At 42.8% G+C, this 18793-nt stretch overlaps 1 protein-coding gene across 1 annotated transcript in view; it reads left to right on the top strand.

Annotated features, from left to right (window-relative positions):
- Positions 1–14883, top strand: part of LOC115206740 (contactin-5-like) — a 503383-nt gene extending 488500 nt beyond the window's left edge. The window contains exons 22-24 of the mRNA XM_029773946.1: positions 4703–4815; positions 8112–8280; positions 13651–14883. Of these exons, the coding sequence (XP_029629806.1) occupies positions 4703–4815; positions 8112–8280; positions 13651–13769 (401 nt within the window). The 3' untranslated portion in view covers positions 13770–14883. The remainder of the gene's footprint in view (positions 1–4702; positions 4816–8111; positions 8281–13650) is intronic.
- The last annotated feature ends 3910 nt before the right edge of the window (positions 14884–18793 follow it).

Genomic DNA, 18793 nt, shown 5'->3' with positions numbered 1-18793 from the left:
TGATGCCCTCAATCTCACACAAATTATCAATGAATTTACCAGGTACAACCCCAAATCCGTATACACGGGCACCCTCATAGATGTCATCCAACTAACTCGCCCTCCAAATACACCTCTGCTGTTTTCAATCAAGATCTCAGCGATCACTGTCTCATTGCCTGCATCCGTAATGGGTCTGTGACCAAATGACCACCCCTCATCACTGTCAAACACTCCCTAAAACACTTCTGCGAGCAGGCCTTTCTAATCGACCTGGCCGGGGTATCCTGGAATGACATTGACCTCATCCCGTCAGTAGATGATGCCTGGCTATTCTTTAAAAGTGCCTTCCCCGCCATCTTAAATAAGCATGCCCCATTCCAAAAAATGTAGAACTAGGAATAGATATAGTCCTTGGTTCACTCCAGACCTGTCTGCCCTTGACCAGCACGAAGACATCCTGTGGCATTCTGCATTAGCATCGATTTTCCCCCGTGATATGCAACTTTTCAGGGAAGTTAGGAACAACTATACACAGGCAGTTAGGAAAGCTAAGGCTAGCTTTTTTAAACAGAAATTTGCATCCTGTAGTACTAACTCAAAAAAGTTCTGGGACACTGTAAAGTCCATGGAGAATAAGAGCACCTCCTCCCAGCTGCCCACTGCTCTGAGGCTAGGAAACACTGTTACCACCGATAAATCCACTATAATTAAGAATTTCAATGAGCATTTCTCTACGGCTAGCCATGCTTTCCACCTGGCTACCCCTACCCCGGTCAACTGCCCGGCACCCTCCACAGCAACCCGCCAAAGCCCCCACCATTTCTCCTTCACCCAAATCCAGATAGCTGATGTTCTGAAAGAGCTGCAAAATATGGACCCCTACAAATCAGCCGGGCTAGACAATCTGGACCCACTCTTTCTAAAATTATCTGCCGAAATTTTTGCAACCCCTATTACTAGGCTGTTCAACCTCTCTTTCGTATCGTCTTAGATTCCCAAAGATTGGAATGCTGCCGCGGTCATCCCCCTCTTCAAAGGGGGTGACACTCTAGACCCAAACTGCTACAGACCTATATCTATCCTACCCTGTCTTTCTGAGGTCTTCGAAAGCCAAGTTAACAAACAGATCAGTGACTATTTCGAATCTCACCGTACCTTCTCCGCTATGCAATCTGGTTTCAGAGCTGGTCATGGGTGCACCTCAGCCACGCTCAAGATCCTAAACGATATCATAACCGCCATCGATAAGAGACATTACTGTGCAGCCATATTCATCGACCTGGCCAAGGCTTTTGACTCTGTCAATCACCACATTGTTATTGGCAGACTCGACAGCCTTGGTTTCTCAAATGATTGCCTCACCTGGTTTACCAACTACTTCTCTGATAGAGTTCAGTGTGTCAAATTGGAGGGCCTGTTGTCCGGACCTCTAGCAGTCTCTATGGGGGTTCCACAGGGTTCAATTCTCAGGCAGACTCTCTTCTCTGTATACATTGTATACATCAATGATATTGCTCTTGCTGCTGGTGATTCTCTGATCCACCTCTACGCAGACGACACCATTCTGTATACTTCTGGCCCCTCTTTGGACACTGTGTTTACTAACCTCCAGACGAGCTTCAATGCCATACAACTCTCCTTCGGTGGCCTCCAACTGCTCTTAAACGCAAGTAAAGCTAAATGCATGCTATTCAATCGATCACTGCCCGCACCTGCTCGCCCGTCCAGCATCACTACTCTGGACGGCTCTGATTTAGAATACATGGACAACTACAAATACCTAGGTGTCTGGTTAGACAGTAAACTCTCCTTCCAGACTCACATTAAGCATCTCCAATCCAAAATTAAATCTACAGTGAGGGAAAAAAGTATTTGATCCCCTGCTGATTTTGTACGTTTGCCCACTGACAAAGAATTAATCAGTCTATAATTTTAATGGTAGGTTTATTCGAATAGTGAGAGACAGAACAAAAAATCCAGAAAAACGCATGTAAAAAATGTTATAGATTGATTTGCATTTTAATGAGGGAAATAAGCATTTGACCCCCTCTCAATCAGAAAGATTTCTGGCTCACAGGTGTCTTTTATATAGGTAACGAGCTGAGATTAGGAGCACACTCTTAAAGGGAGTGCTCCTAATCTCACCTTGTTACCTGTATAAAAGACATCTGTCCACAGAAGCAATCAATCAATCAGATTCCAAACTCTCCACCATGGCCAAGACCAAAGAGGTCTCCAAGGATGTCAGGGACAAGATTGTAGACCTACACAAGGCTGGAATGGGCTACAAGACCATCGCCAAGCAGCTTGGTGAGAAGGTGATAACATTTGGTGGGATTATTCACAAATGGAAGAAACACAAAAGAACTGTCAATCTCCTTCGGCCTGGGGCTCCATGCAAGACCTCACCTAGTGGAGTTGCAATGATCATGAGAACGGTGAGGAATCAGCCCAGAGGATCTTGTCAATGATCTCAAGGCAGCTGGGACCATAGTCACCAAGAAAACAATTAGTAACACACTATGCCGTGAAGGACTGAAATCCTGCAGGTCCCCCTGCTCAAGAAAGCACATATACATGCCCGTCTGAAGTTTGCCAGTGAACATCTGAATGATTCAGAGGACAACTGGGTGAAAGTGTTGTGGTCAGATGAGACCAAAATGGAGCTCTTTGGCATCAACTCAACTCGCCGTGTTTGGAGGAGGAATGCTGCCTATGACCCCAAGAACACCATCCCCACCGTCAAACATGGAGGTGGAAACATTATGCTTTGGGGGTGTTTTTCTGCTAAGGGGACAGGACAACTTCACCGCATCAAAGGGGCGATGGACGGGGCCATGTACCGTCACATCTTGGGTGAGAACCTCCTTCCCTCAGCCAGGGCATTGAAAATGGGTCGTGGATGGGTATTCCAGCATGACAATGACCCAAAACACATGGCCAAGGCAACAAAGGAGTGGCTCAAGAAGAAGCACATTAAGGTCCTGGAGTGGCCTAGCCAGTCTCCAGACCTTAATCCCACAGAAAATCTGTGGAGGGAGCTGAAGGTTCGAGTTGCCAAACGTCAGCCTCGAAACTTAATGACTTGGAGAAGATCTGCAAAGAGGATGGGACAAAATCCCTCCTGAGATGTGTGCAAATCTGGTGGCCAACTACAAGAAACATCTGACCTCTGTGATTGCCAACAAGGGTTTTGCCACCAAGTACTAAGTCATGTTTTGCAGAGGGGTCAAATACTTATTTCCCTCATTAAAATGCAAATCATCTTATAACATCTTTGACATGCATTTTTCTGGATTTTTGTTGTTGTTATCCTGTCTCTCACTGTTCAAATAAACCTACCATTAAAATTATAGACTGATCATTTCTTTGTCAGTTGGCAAACGTACAAAATCAGCAGGGGATCAAATACTTTTTTCCCTCAATGTAGAATTGGCTTTCTATATCGCAACAAAGCATCCTTCACTCATGCTGCCAAACATACCCTCGTAAAACTGATGTCATCTATAAAATAGCCTTAAACACTCTACTCAACAAATTGGATGCAGTCTATCACAGTGCCATCCATTTTGTCACCAAAGCCCCATACACTACCCACCATTGCAACCTGTACGCACTCGTTGGTTGGCCCTCGCTTCATACTCGTCGCCAAACTCACTGGCTACAAGTTATCTACAAGTCTCTGCTAGGTAAAGCCCCGCCTTTTCTCAGCTCACTGGTCACCATAGCAGCACCCACTCGTAGCACGCTCCAGCAGGTATATCTCACTGGTCACCCCCAAAGCCAACTCCTCCTTATGCCACCTTTCCTTCCAGTTCTCTGTTGCCAATGACTGGAACGAACTGCAAAAATCTCTGAAGCTGGAGACTCATATCTCCCTCACTAGCTTTAAGCACCAGCTGTCAGAGCAGCTCACAGATCACTGCACCTGTACATAGCCCATCTGTAAACAGCCCATCTATATACCTACCTCATCCCCATACTGTATTTATTTATTTATCTTGCTCCTTTGCACCCCAGTATCCCTACTTGCAATTTCATCTTCTGTACATCTACCATTCCAGTGTTTAATTGCTATATTGTAATTACTTCGCCACCATGGCCTATTTATTGCCTTAACTCCCTTATCTTACCTCATTTGCACACACTGTATATAGAGTTTTTGTTTTCTTTTGTTCTACTGTATTATTGACTGTATGTTTTGTTTATTCCATGTGTAACTCTGTGTTGTTGTGTGTGTCGAATTGCTATGCTTTATCTTGGCCAGGTCGCAGTTGCAAATGAGAACTTGTTCTCAACTAGCCTACCTGGTTAAATAAAGGTGAAATAAAATAAAAATAAAAACATCTTTCCATGTTCTGTTATAATCTCCACCCGGCACAGCCAGAAGAGGACTGGCCACCACTCATAGCCTGGTTCCTCTCTAGGTTTCTTCCTAGGTTCTAGCCTTTCTAGGGAGTTTTTCCTAGCCACCATGCTTCTACACCTGCATTTCTTGCTGTTTGGGGTTTTAGGCTGGGTTTCTGTATAGCACTTTGTGACTTCAGCTGATGTAAGAAGGGCTTTATAAATACATTTGGTTGACTGATTAATATAAGACATATTCTATTTTATTGTGCACGCAAGAAACAGAAATGTACCCCAATTGACCTAATAGATTAAAACTCCCTGTGCTTGTATTTAGTTGTATTGTTAATTGATCTCTGTGCTTTCTAATCAGCTCCAGTCCAGCCTCCAGCCAACCTCATGTGGATTCAGGAAGGAACTAACGTGTCTCTAAACTGGGAGCCGGTCAAGTCTAAAGACAACGAGTCAGATGTCATAGGATACAAGGTACGCCCACCTTACAGTACTCTACCAGCTCATTCAATCTAGGAGCCGGTGTCCTGGCTCAATACTCATCCTATCTAGGAGCCGGTGTCCTGGCTCAAAACTCATCCTGACCTGGTGTCCTGGCTCAATGTCCATCCTGACCTGGTGTCCTGGCTCAATATCCATCCTGACCTGGTGTCCTGGCTCAATGTCCATCCTGACCTGGTGTCCTGGCTCAATGTCCATCCTGACCTGGTGTCCTGGCTTAATGTCCATCCTGACCTGGGGTCCTGGCTCAATACCCATCTGGACCTGGTGCCCTGTCTCAATATCCATCCTGACCTGGTGTCCTGGCTCAATGTCCATCCTGACCTGGTGTCCTGGCTCAATGTCCATCCTGACTTGGTGTCCTGGCTCAATTCCAAATTTCATTATTATGGCCTCTTAATCATCCCCAGCTAACTCATCCAACCATACTATCATACTGTATTAAAAACAAAAAACGAGGTTTTAAGTGAGAAGTATGCATTGGTCTGAAGCACCACAATGCCTACTCCACCCATGCTCCACCAAGGTTTTCAAGCACACAGCTTTGACCTACTACAGTAGCTATGTTGGTCTATTGTACTTCAAACTATGTGAAGGCAGGTCGCTTAGGATTCAAACCATCTCAAACTGACTTCAGCCATATGAAAAACTTTCCAAAGATAAATATATCTAGCTAGCTAGCTTCTTTTGCTTGTAGCTTACTTCTCATCTGACTGGTGTTAGCTAGCTAGCTAAAGCTGCTAGCCTGCTACTAGCTAGCTGCTGGTGTGCAGCAACCGAGTTGCTGGTCTCGGTTTAAAACTCTGAGATTCATCTGAAATGGTAGCACATTGTTGGTTCTTATTAATGGACAGAAATTAGCATGTGAGAGTAATAAATTATACATTTTAAACAGTTGCACCTATATATTTAGTCAGTTTTTAATGTCCAATGGTCACTTTATGGGTGCACTAGGTTACTGCTTCAACCAATTCCCTAGCTTCAACCAATGCCATACTATTATCCCTAGCTTCAAGCAATTCCCTAGCTTCAACCAATGCCATACAATTAGCTCTAGCTTCAACTCCCATACTATTACCCCTAGCTTCAACCAATGACATAATATTGGCCCTAGCTTCAACCAATGCCATACTATTGGCTCTAGCGTCAACCAATGCAATACTATTAGCCCTAGCTTGATCCAATGCCATACTATTATCCCTGGCTTCAACCAATGCCATACTATTACGCCTAGCTTCAACTAATGCCATACTATTAACCCTAGCTTCAACCAATTCCCTAGCTTCAACCAATGCCCTATTTTTAGCTCCAGCTAAACCAATGACCGAGCTTCAACCAATGCCCTACTATTGGCCCTAGCTTCAACCAATGCCCTACTATAGGTCCTAGCTTCAACCAATGCCCTAGCTTCAACCAATGCCCTACTATAGGCCCTAGCTTCAACCAATTCCCTAGCTTCAACCAATGCCCTACTATTGGCCCTAGCTATAACAAATGCCATACTATTGGCCCTAGCTTCAACCAATGCAATCCTATTGGCCCTAGCTTCAACCAATTCCCTAGCTTCAACCAATGACCTACTATCTGCGACAGGTAGCCTAGTGGTTAGAGCGTTGGACTAGTATCCAAAAAGTTGCAAGATCAAATCCCTGAGCTGACAATGTAAAAATATGTCGTTCTGCCCCTGAACAAGGCAGTTAACCCACTGTTCCTAGGCCGTCATTGAAAATAAGAATTTGCTCTTAACTGACTTACCTAGTTAAATAAAAAAAATTGTCTCTAGCTTCAACCAATGCCCTACTTTTGGCCCTAGCTTCAACCAATGCTATTTTATTAGCCCTACTTTCAACCATACTATTGGCCCTAGCTTCAACCAATGCCCTAGCTTCAACCAATGCCCTACTATTGGCCTTAGCTTCAACCAATGCCGTGCTGTTGTGAGCGCTATCGCCTCCATAATAATATAGCCACCTAATCATCCCCAGCTTACTCATCCAACCCCTCTCATCTTCCCTGCTACTCTTCCTTTGATTGTTGCTGTAAACGAGAATGTGTTGTCAGCTTCTCAGTCATCTTACCTGGTACAATACACGTTATACATCAACTACCCAGACACAGACAAACTGCCTTTAGCCAACACCATTACCGCTCTGGAGCCAGTAACCACAGGCCCAGCATATGTTAATGTCTCATTAGCTCTGGCAGAGTGACCCACTGAATAAACATAGCTAACAGGTATACAACAATATCTACTGTGCCATCTTGACCTGAGGGAGGCTATTGCAACTGAAACAATGTGTATGTGGCTGCAGGAGTAAGACTGTGTCTGTAGAAGCATACAAGCTGGCTTTTTTTTCTGTCTATGTGGCAGCAGGAATAAGACAGCGTCTGTAGAAACATAGGAGCTGGCTTTTATTTCTCTGTCTATGTGGCAGCAGGAATAAGACAGTGTCTGTAGAAACATAGGTGCTGGCTTTTATTTCTCTGTCTATGTGGCAGCAGGAATAAGACAGTGTCTGTAGAAACATAGGTGCTGGCTTTAATTTCTTTGTTATATTGTGTAATGTATTCTCCTTCATGGAACCAAGGTTATATTCACAACTGCAGATGTTGTGATCAACTCTTATGAAGATAGGAGTCGTCAAACTCGGAAGAAATAGACGTTCTTTACTCTCAAATAAAGTCATTCATTTAAATATATCACATCAGCAATCTCAACCATATTGTTGTTTGTGTGTCCTACTGGAGGGGTGTGTCCTACTGAAGGGGTGTGTCCTACTGGAGGGGTGTGTCCTACTGGAGGGGTTATTGGGTTAGGAGGGGTGTGTTCTACTGGAGGGGTTATTGGGTTAGGAGGGGTGTGTCCTACTGGAGGGGTGTGTCCTACTGGAGGGGTGTGTCCTACTGGAGGGCTTATTGGATTAGGAGGGGTGTGTTCTACTGGAGGGGTTATTGGGTTAGGAGGGGTGTGTCCTACTGGAGGGGTGTGTCCTACTGGAGGGGTGTATCCTACTGGAGGGGTTATTGGGTTAGGAGGGGTGTGTCCTACTGGAGGGGTTATTGGGTTAGGAGGGGTGTGTCCTACTGGAGGGGTGTGTCCAACATTGATAATTATTAGATTAATTAATTACTTAATTTATTGATTGATGAATTGATGAATTGACTGATTGACTGATTGATTGATTGATTGTCCTGTTACAGGTGTCAAGTGGGCTTGAGATGAGCTTGTCCACCATTGATTCATTGATTGATTGATTGTCCTGCTACAGGTGTTACTGAGCCAGGAGGGGCGTGTCCACCATCAGGTGATGAGGACCATCACCCCCTCAGCTGTCTTCTCTCTCCCTGAGGGGGGAACATACATCATTGAGGTGTGGGCGGTGAGTGAGGGGGGAGAGGGAGCTACCAGCTCCCAGGTCAGAGTACTCACCTCTTCAGGTAAGACAGACACTGAGCTCAATAAAAGTAAAGTGCTTCTGTATTTACTAGTGTGTTTCAATTGGTCAAATACAGTCACAGCATGGCTTTTGGAGTACTGGAACCTACTGTTACTTCCAGGTAGACTCACCTTATATGTACAGTGTATACGGTGCATTCAGAAAGTATTCAGACCCATTTCAATTTTTTTACATTTTGTTTTACTCATCAATCGACACACAATACCCCATAATGACAAAGTGAGAATAGGTTTTTTGAAATTGTAGCAAATTTATTCAACAACAAACTGAGCAAAATACCTTATTTAGATTTGTATTCAGACCCTTTGCAATGAGACTCAAAATTGAGCTCAGGTGCATCCTGTTTCCATTGATCATCCTTGAGATGTTTCTATAATTTGATTGGAGTCCACCTGTGGTAAATTCAAATGATTGGACATGATTTGGAAAAGCACACACCTGTCTATATATGTTTATCATTGTCTGAGAGTCCTTCAGGTGCCTTTTGAAAAACTCCAAGCGGGCTGTTATGTGCCTTTTACTGGGGAGTGGCTTCCGTCTGGCCACTCTACCGTAAAGGCCTGCTTGGTGGAGTGCTGCAGAGATGGTTGTCCTTCTGGAAGGTTCTACCATATCCACAGAGGAACGATGGAAATCTGTCAGAGTGACCATTGGGTTCTTGGTCACCTCCCTGACCAAGGCCCTTCTCCCCCCATTGCTCAGTTTGGCCGGTTGGCCAGCTCTAGGAAGAGTATTGGTGGTTCCAAACTTCTTCCATTTAAGAATGATGGAGGCCACTGTGTTCTTGTGGACCTTCAATGTTGCAGAAATTTTATGGAACCCTTCCCCAGATCTGTACATCGACACAATCCTGTCTTGGAGCTCTACGGACAATTCCTCATGGCTTGGTTTTTGTTCTGACATGCAGTGTCAACTGTAAGACCTTATATAGATAGGTGTACCTTTCCAAATCATGTACAATCAATGTAATTTACCACAGCTGGTCTCCAATCAAGTTGTAGCAACATCTCAAGGATGATCAATGGAAACAGGATCGACTTGAGCTGAATTTCGAGTCTCATTGTCATGTCTACTCCCTCTCCTCTTCTCTGGCTCTCATTGTCGCCAGTTTACTTATTATTACACACACCTGTCAAAATCGTTACGCGCTCCTGCGCCTCATGAGACTCACCTGGACTCCATAATTTCTATGATTACCTCTCCTGTATCTGTCACTCCCTTTGGGTATTTCCCAGCCAGTATTAGTTGTCATTCTCATGTCCAGACGCTATTCTTGTTTTGTATTGTTCCATATTTTCTGTATTATTAAATTCACCCCCGGTACTTGATTCTTGACTCACAACGTCTACGTTACACTCATATCAATGGGTCTGAATTTTATAAATTAGCTATTTTATATATGTTTTCGCTTTGTCATTTTGGGGTATTGTGTGTAGTTTCATGAGGGAAAAAATTCATAAAATCAATTTTAGAATAAGGCTGTAACATAACAAAATATGGAAAATGTCAAGGGGTTTGAATATTTTCAGAATTAACTGTATGTATAAGTTACTACCAGGCAGACTGGAACAAAAGACTGGAACACCTGACGAGGGATAATAAACAGACTGGAACACCAGGCTAGGATTAATAAACAGACTGGGACACCAGGCTAGGGCTAATAAACAGACTGGAACACCAGGCTAGGACTAATAAACAGACTGGAACACCAGGCTAGGACTAATAAACAGACTGGAACACCAGGCTAGGACTAATAAACAGACTGGAACACCAGGCTAGGGCTAATAAACAGACTGGAACACCAGGCTAGGACTAATAAACAGACTGGAACACCAGGCTAGGACTAATAAACAGACTGGAACACCAGGCTAGGGCTAATAAACAGACTGGAACACCAGGCTAGGGTTAATAAACAGACTGGAACACCAGGCTAGGGCTAATAAACAGACTGGAACACCAGGCTAGGACTAATAAACAGACTGGAACACCAGACTGACTGGAATACTATCTCTACTAGATCCTGTTTCTCCACCTCCACTGTTTCTCCACCTCCACTGTTTCTCCACCTCCACTGATTCTCCACCTCCACTGATTCTCCACCTCCACTGATTCTCCACCTCCACTGATTCTCCACGTCCACTGTTTCTCCACCTCTACTGTTTCTCCTCCTCCAGTGAATCTCCACCTCCACTGTTTCTCCACCTCCACTGATTCTCCACCTCCATTGATTCTCCACCTCTACTGTTTCTCCTCCTCCACTGATTCTCCACCTTCACTGTTTCTTTCTACCCATTTTCTGTTAAGGTTCTTTATTACATCACCACAACCACAGCTTTGGCCTCAGCCAAGTTTCCCTTTGCTAATACACTTTTAATTAACCACCTGCACACACACACACACACACTCACACACACCATTGCATGCACACACACACACACAGGTTATGTTATTCTATCGTCGTGGGGATCTAAAATATATTTATATTAAATATCCTATTTTACCTAACCCGCAACCCTAACCTAACTCCTAACCCTAACCACTAACCCCTTACCCTAACCCTAACTCTTACTCTGAACCTAACCCCTAAACTTAAAATAGCCTTTATCCTCTTGGGGAATTACGAAATGTCCCCATGAGGGAGAGTTTTCCTTGCACAGCCAAGTTAGTCTCAAACAAGACAAATGTTAAGTTTACCATAATTTGTAGAAACACAAGTAACAAGCATTTTAGTCCAAACACATAAACGTGCAATTTATTCTCTTTCTCTGCCAGACGAAAGATTAATTTCTGCAATTTCAAAGCCCCTGAGAGTTAATGTCAACGATTAGCATACTTCAAACTGCTGTGTGTGCTTGTGAAATATTTTAGCTTAAATTGTGTCTGTGAGAAGAAACCAGTCCTGACAAAAATGAGTTTCTGTTTATTGGAAATGTTTGGCTTTATTATAGCACAGGCCTGCCTGTCCTTGTTATTACCTTCGTCTGCTGTCTACTTAGTCTTGTTTTCTAATTAGCCAGTTGTCTAATTAGTCTGCTGCGCTGTCTAATTAGTCTGCTTGTCACGACTTCTGCCGAAGTCGATGCCCCTCCTTGTTCGGGCGGTGCTCGGCGGTCGACGTCACCGGTTTTCTAGCCATCATTGATCAATTTTTCATTATCCCTTGGTTATGTCTTGTCTGCCTACACACCTGGTTCCAATCCCATTCATTACATGTTGTGTATTTAACCCTTTGTTTCCCCTCATGTCCTTGTCAGAGATTGTTTGTTGTTTTGCGCGTGTTGTCATTTTTGGTGCGCAACAGGGTTTTGGTACCCATGTTTCCTTTTTATTGTACTTTGGTTTTTGAAGTTTGTTTTACTTTATTAAACTACTCCAGTTCCACCACGCTTGTTCCTCCTGCGCTTGACTTCTCTGCCACCTACACACACGTCTTGACACTGCTGTCTAATTAGTATGTTGTCTAATTAATCTGCTGTCTAGTCTGTTTTCTAATTAGTCTGTTGTCTAATTAGTCTGTCTAATTAGTCTGTTGTCTAATTACTTTGCGGTCTAATTAGTCTGCGGTCTAATTAGTCTGCTGTCTAATTCGTCTGCTGTCTAGTCTGTTTTCTAATTAGCCTGTTGTCTAATTAGTCTGCTGTCAAATTAGTCAAACTGAATGTACTGCAGCTCTGTGATACTGTTAGTCCAAGCTTGATGTGCAAATTGTAGGTCTAATTGTTACATTTTTCATAAAATCATGAAACTTGGTACACATCGTTTCACTTCACTGATGACATAGTGAATCAGAGCAATCTTCAATTTGGATCAGGGTTGGAGTCAATTCCATTTAAATTCCAGTAAGTTCAGAAAGTACACTGACATTCCAATTCTCTTCAATGCTTTTTAAACCTCTTCGGGCTAGGGGGCGTCCGGATGAAAAGCATGCCCAAAGTAAACTGCCTGCTACTCAGGCCCAGAAGCTAGGATATGTGTATAATTGGTAGATCTGGATAGATAACACTCTAACGTTTCTAAAACTGTTAAAATTATGTCTGTGAGTATAACAGAACGTATTTGGCAGACGATTCCCCGAGGACAAACCATCCAGGAATTTTTTGTTGTTGAGGTGACTGTGTTTTCAATTAGTTTCTATGTGAATCTAGATTTCTGAGGCATCTGGTTGCAGTTCCTAGGGCTTCCACTAGATGTCAACAGTCTTTAGAAATTGGTTGATGTTTTTCCTTTGAGAAATGAAGAAGCAGCCCTTTCCTTTCTGGGTGTATAGCCAAGTGGACTGTTTTGTTTGGGACGCGAGACCTGAAGCTTGCTCCACATAAATTTTATCCGCCATTGAACACAGTTTATCCCGTCTTAAATTTTATCGATTATTTACGTTTTAAAATACCTAAAGTTGGATTAGGAAAGTTGTTTGAAATGTTTGGACAAAGTTTACAGATAATTTATTAGATTTTTTGTAGTCATGTTGGGCGAGTTGGAACCGGTGTTTTTCTGAATCAAACGCGCCAAATAAATTGACATTTTGGGGATATAACGACGGAATTAATCGAACAAAAGGACCATTTGTGATGTTTATGGAACATTTTGGAAAGCCAACAAAAGAAGATCTTCAAAGGTAAGGCATGAATTATATCATTATTTCTGAGTTCTGTGTCGCGCCTGGCGGGTTGAAATATGATTGTCATGTGTTTGAATGATAGGGTGCTTTCCTCAGATAATCGCATGGTTTGCTTTCGCCGTAAAGCCTTTTTGAAATCTGACATGGTGGCTGGATTAACAGGAAGTTAAGGTTTAATTTGGTGTATTGCACTTGTGATTGTAGGAAAGTTAAATATTTCGAATCATTTTTTTTTTTTTTCGCGCTCTGCAATTTCACCGGATGTTGTCAAAACGTTCCGCTAGCCACAACAGGTTTTAATGAAACATTTTTGGAATTGGAATTTTGGTTATTTTCTGAATTGACTGGAATTGAAATTGAATTTACCCCAACTCTGGTCTGGATTCCAGGCTACATGTTGTCTGTTGCTCCTCAACCCTGGTATGGACTCTCTAATGACTAAATGTACTCTCCCCCTGTCTACACCCACCCCCCAATCCCCCTGTCTACCCCATCCCTCTATCTCCGTGTCTACCCCCATCTCCCTGTCTACCCCCATCCCCGTCTCCCCATCTCTCCATCCCTCCATCCTTCCATCCCCTTGTCTCCCCATCCTTCCACCCCCTGTCTTCAATCCCTCCATCTCCCTGTCTACCCCATCCCCCCATCCCTCCACCCCCGTCTCCCCACTCCTTAATTCTCCCCATCCTCCTCGCCTCCCCGTCCCTCCACCCCTCCATCCCTCTAACCCAGGTGTCCGAGCGAAGAGTGGCCAGTGTTCGATTCACAGCCTGCTACCGTGGGGCCTGACATGGCCATGGACTACTGCTCTGCTCCTCTCTGTTCCTCTGGTGCCTTCAGCTTCTTGGTGAGGCCTACACAGAGAGTCCTCCTCCCTCACTCCTCCATCCCGCCATCCTCCTATACATGGAGGGACTGGACCTCTTTCATACCTCCCTTCCTCAGACTGTCTGCTTTCTCTGGCCTTACCCATCAGCCAAAGAGGCCTGGGGCCTGCCAAGGACATCCACTTCTGACACCAACAAACCAATGGATGGTCAAAAAATAACATTCATCTCTTTTATTTAAGTACACATTTTTCGGGAGCTGAACTAAACATTATTTGTGAAAACATGTTTTTTTTGCACTTTTTTCCAAACACCACTTGTGTTGTACTATAACTGTACATTGTTGTGGAAATACTTTTTGTTTAATAATTTGAACTGCGCCCCAAATGGCACCCTATTCCCTATATAGTGTTCCATGGGCCTGGTCAAAAGTAGTGCACTATGTAGGAAATAGGGTGCCATTTGGGACGCATTTTACTTTAACTTTATGGGCCGTTGTTTTCTTGCCTGGCGACTGGCATCTAACTGCTTCCAGAAGCCTGGTGACTGGCATCTAACTGCTTCCAGACGGCCAAAGCCATGAGGCTCTACAGAGTGTGAACAATTCCCTGAAAGCTGCTGCTGAGGCGGTTTGGCTGTCTGGCTGTCTCTGACCGACTGTCTGGCTGTCTGTAAGGCTGTAATACTGGGATCAGCCTGATTCAGCCTGGCCTCTGCCTCTCTTCTCATTAGTTATCTGTATCCATGTAGTCCTTGGCTGCCTAACAAGCAGCAGCTCAGTAGAAATCAGTGTTTTCTTATTCATACAGAGTGAAGTGAAAGAATAAACATGTTTTATAGTACCCGAGAAATGTTACTACTTCCAGACTAGCTTTTTGTACATTGTGTTACCTTTAGAAACAAAACAAAAAAAGTGAGTGGTGTGTGTTTCAGCTAGGTCAAGGTTTCTGTTTTTCTAATAGCAAAGAGCAATGCTTAATGTGTTGGACTGCTGGATGTATCGGAGGTAAGGTGAGGCAGGTATACCTGTATACCTGGACTCACCTGTAGTGCCCAAACACATCTTTAGACAAAGACTTGACGAGTCTGTGGAGACACATGGTGTCAGTACAAATAAATGTGATGTATATTTTTTAAATGGTTGTCTGTCTATCTGTCTTCACTATATATTTTTTAAATTGGTTGCCTGTCTTGGGGAGGTATACTACATTTTGCTATACCGGTATTGATGCACGGACCGGTTTGGGTTTTTACTTCACCTTCTATAATGATATTTGAATGTTTGGTTTGTTAAATGTGATACGCCGTGTGTAATGTCCATTTTTATAGTTTACATGCTACTTGAGTCATCCCTCTCCGCTCTCTCTCCATGCCGCTTTCCAAACACACCTAGCCCCACCCCTTGTCACTCTAGGAGCACAATTGTTGTCGCTTGACCAAGAGACACATGCGTTCAGTCTGCATGGTCAATGCAGTACATGCAACAATGTTGATGACAATGGTGTTTCCACTTTGCTTTCCAAGTGTTCTATAACTACACTATTAGTTTGTGTTTCTTACATCTGCAGAAAGCTGGTTTCTTAGCAATTTTAGCTAAATTGTGTTTACTGCTAATGCTAATCACTAGTTAGCTGGCTAGCTATATGTACTGAGTCAGAGCAAACGTAGCTAGCTATTGCAGCCTGATACCAGTGCTGGTCTAGGCCTACATCAGCAAGTTGTTTGTGCAACAGTATCTTCTAAATCAAAGAGGAATAGAAGAAGCATGAATATGTTGACTACATCAAAAAACATGTAATGTAGCCAATGATTATAGGGTCTCCTAGGAAACACTGACCATCACTTTGGTTCCTACCCTGTCACAATAACTCCTCCCTGGCATTTTCATTTATTGTCATGTCAAACACTGTTTTCAAAGTGCCCACTAGTATATACTTTCTAACTATAGAATTAGAATATACATTCTATTTCCATGTTTCCAACAGTTCACCCAAGTGTTTTGATCTAAATCGCAAGTCAAATCGCAATTGCAACATTTGGTTAAAAAGAAGGCCTCATCAGAAACTGGCAATGTGTAAATGATCTCAAATGAGTGCAGGAAATGCAGAAATTGATGGAAATGCAGGAAATTATTTTAGGTTGAAGTTGAATTGAACAGTATAAACCAATCAGAATGGAGAAAGACCCATTGAAATCAATTAGAATATAGGTGTTGCCACCGTAGGGTCACGCTCTACTCATAAAGCACATTTACAACTTTTATTATTCAAAAACATAAAATACCATCATATTTCCCAGCCCTAGTCTGTCTGTCTGTCTGTCTTTACTATAATCTGGAAGAAGTTGACAATGAGGAGCATTGTCCCTTTCCGAATCTACTAAAATGTGGGGGTGTGCTGAGTAACTCGGACAAAACTAAAATTTTACAAATACGATTTTGACAAAAGTATATTATGTAATTATCCATGATCGGCATAAAATGTTTTTTTGCTGCCAGCACGCATCTCTCTTTCACTCAAACAGTGTGAAATGCTGTGTGCTCAAAACAACTATTTGCTAGTTCTTCTGTCTGTAAGGAAACGGGCAGGGTATCGGTTGAGCTTCAACAATTGGATTAGATCAAGCTGCTCTCCATCTGCTATAATTTCCCCAGACAGACACACGTGAGGCGCTGTTTCACTCGTCTCAGGGCAGGTCTTCCCTTGTCCAAAAATGTTGTGTAGGAATCATTAACCATAGCTGCTCATTGTTGTTCTTTCAAGTTATTTCCTGTCTACTGTTTTATGCCGTCTACTTTGTTGGTAGTTTTATTCTGTGTAATTTGCTGGTTGTTTTAGTTTGTCTGTCTACTTTGCTGGTTGTTTTAGTCTGTCTACTGGGCTGATGCCATATGGTTGATTTAGTCTGTCTACTGGGCTGAGGCCATATGGTTGATTTAGTCTGTCTACTGGGCTGAGGCCATATGGTTGATTTGTCTGTCTACTGGGCTGAGGCCATATGGTTGATTTGTCTGTCTAATAGACTAGTCAGGATCAAAGTAAAGATGAATCAAGCAAAGTACAGAGAGATCCTTGATGAAAACCTGCTCCAGAGCGCTCAGGATCTCAGACTGGGATGAAGGTTCACCTTCCAACAGGACAACGACCCTAAGCACACAGCCAAGACAACTTCGGGACAAGTCCCTAAATGTCCTTGAGTTGCCTAGCCAAAGCCCGGACTTGAACCCGATCCAACAGCTCTGGAGAGACCTGAAAATAGCTGTGCTGCCACGCTCCCCATCCAAGCTGACAGAGCTTGAGAGGATCTGCAGAGCAGAATGGGAGAAACTCTCCAAATACAGGTGTGCAAAGCTTGTAGCCTCATACCCAAGAAGACTTGAGGCTGTAATCACTGCCAAAGGTTCTTCAACAAAGTACTAAGTAAGGGGTCTGAATACTTATGTAAATGTGATATAAGTTTTGTATCTTTAATAAATTTGCAAACATTTAAAAAAAAAAAAGTTTTTGCGTTGTCATTATGGTTTAGACCTGAAGATTGAGGAGGAAAAAAAACGATTTAATACATTTTAGAATAAGGCTGTAACATAACAAAATGTGAAAATGGTCAAGGGGTCTGAATACTTTCCAAACGCACTTTATCTGACATTGTATTCCCATTTGAACTTTGATATGCTTTTAAATGTTTGAATGCACAGTGATAAACATTTGGGTGACAACTTAACCAAAAATAAGACATTGTTTTTCTATTGGAATTTTTCGTGCTTTTAGATGATTGAAAGCATAGTGATAGCACTGGAAATTCAGCTAAATTTGGCTGTCTTTTTGAGTGGGTGAATATACACTAAGTATACCAAACATTAAGAACATCTTCCTGATATTGAATTGCATACCCACCTTTCGTCCTCAGCACTGCTTCAATTCATCTGAGCATGGACTCTACCAGGTTCCACAGGGATGCTGGCACATGTGGATTCCAATGCTTCCCACAGTTGTGTCAAGTTGGCTGAATGTCCTTTGGGTGATGGACTATTCTTGATTCACATGGGAAACTGTTGACCGTGAATAACCCGGCAGCGTTCAGTTAATGACACAAACCGGTGGATTCAATTGGTCAGTCTATCATGGAAATAACAGGTGTTCTTAATGTTTTCTATACTCAGTGTAGGTTGTAATCTCATTGATCCCCAACTCAACCAAAAATGTTCCAATGCCTTATTTCTATGTAATTTGAAGATGGTTAGTCTCGGTCAGGTCTTGTTTTTCCACATTTAGACAGGTCTTTGTCCCAACACATGGGGGCTGTGGCTAAACCCTGAGATACGCAAAAGGCAAAACACCGCCACTGGCAGCCCCAGGTGCATTTGTTGTTTTCTTTTTTTGAGGAAAGGAGCATCCAGCAGTCTAACTGCCAATATCCAGAAGCCTAACTGCCAATATCCAGCAGTCTAACTGCCAATATCCAGTAGTCTAACTGCCAATATCCAGTAGTCTAACTGCCAATATCCAGTAGTCTAACTGCCAATATCCAGCAGTCTAACTGCCAATATCCAGCAGTCTAACTGCCAATATCCAGTAGTCTAACTGCCAATATCCAGTTGTCGTGTCTTTGGCTATGCTGGATTAAGTGATATGACATGCTAACCTATAAAATTCTTTCTCTGTAATTAATATTACCTGATTAAGCTAATCATGTAAATGTAATTAACTAGAAAGTCGGGGCACCACGGAAGAACGTTTATAGAGCTGTTATCTTCCGAATAAACTCTTAAAATACTTAGTAATATTTTACATCGATAGCAGTCAATATTAACCCTTATCTTATTTTCAGTCTCATAATGAAAGTTGTAAATTCTTGGCTATCTTCATGAACCCTGGCTAACAAGTTGAATCAGCAATACAAAATTGGGTTTAATTATTTATTTACTAAATACCTAAACTAATCACACAGAATTACAAATACACAGAATACAAATGATGTCATACAGAAAACGTTCTGGTGGACGGAACCTGTATCATGGCTGGTTACACAAAGGAAAGGGGGTTGGGCTT

Source organism: Salmo trutta, chromosome 13 (genome assembly GCF_901001165.1).
Source record: "Salmo trutta chromosome 13, fSalTru1.1, whole genome shotgun sequence".
Taxonomy (NCBI): Eukaryota; Metazoa; Chordata; class Actinopteri; order Salmoniformes; family Salmonidae; genus Salmo; species Salmo trutta.
Note: the sequence above shows the minus strand (reverse complement) of the source record. Positions and strands in the feature narration are given on the sequence as shown.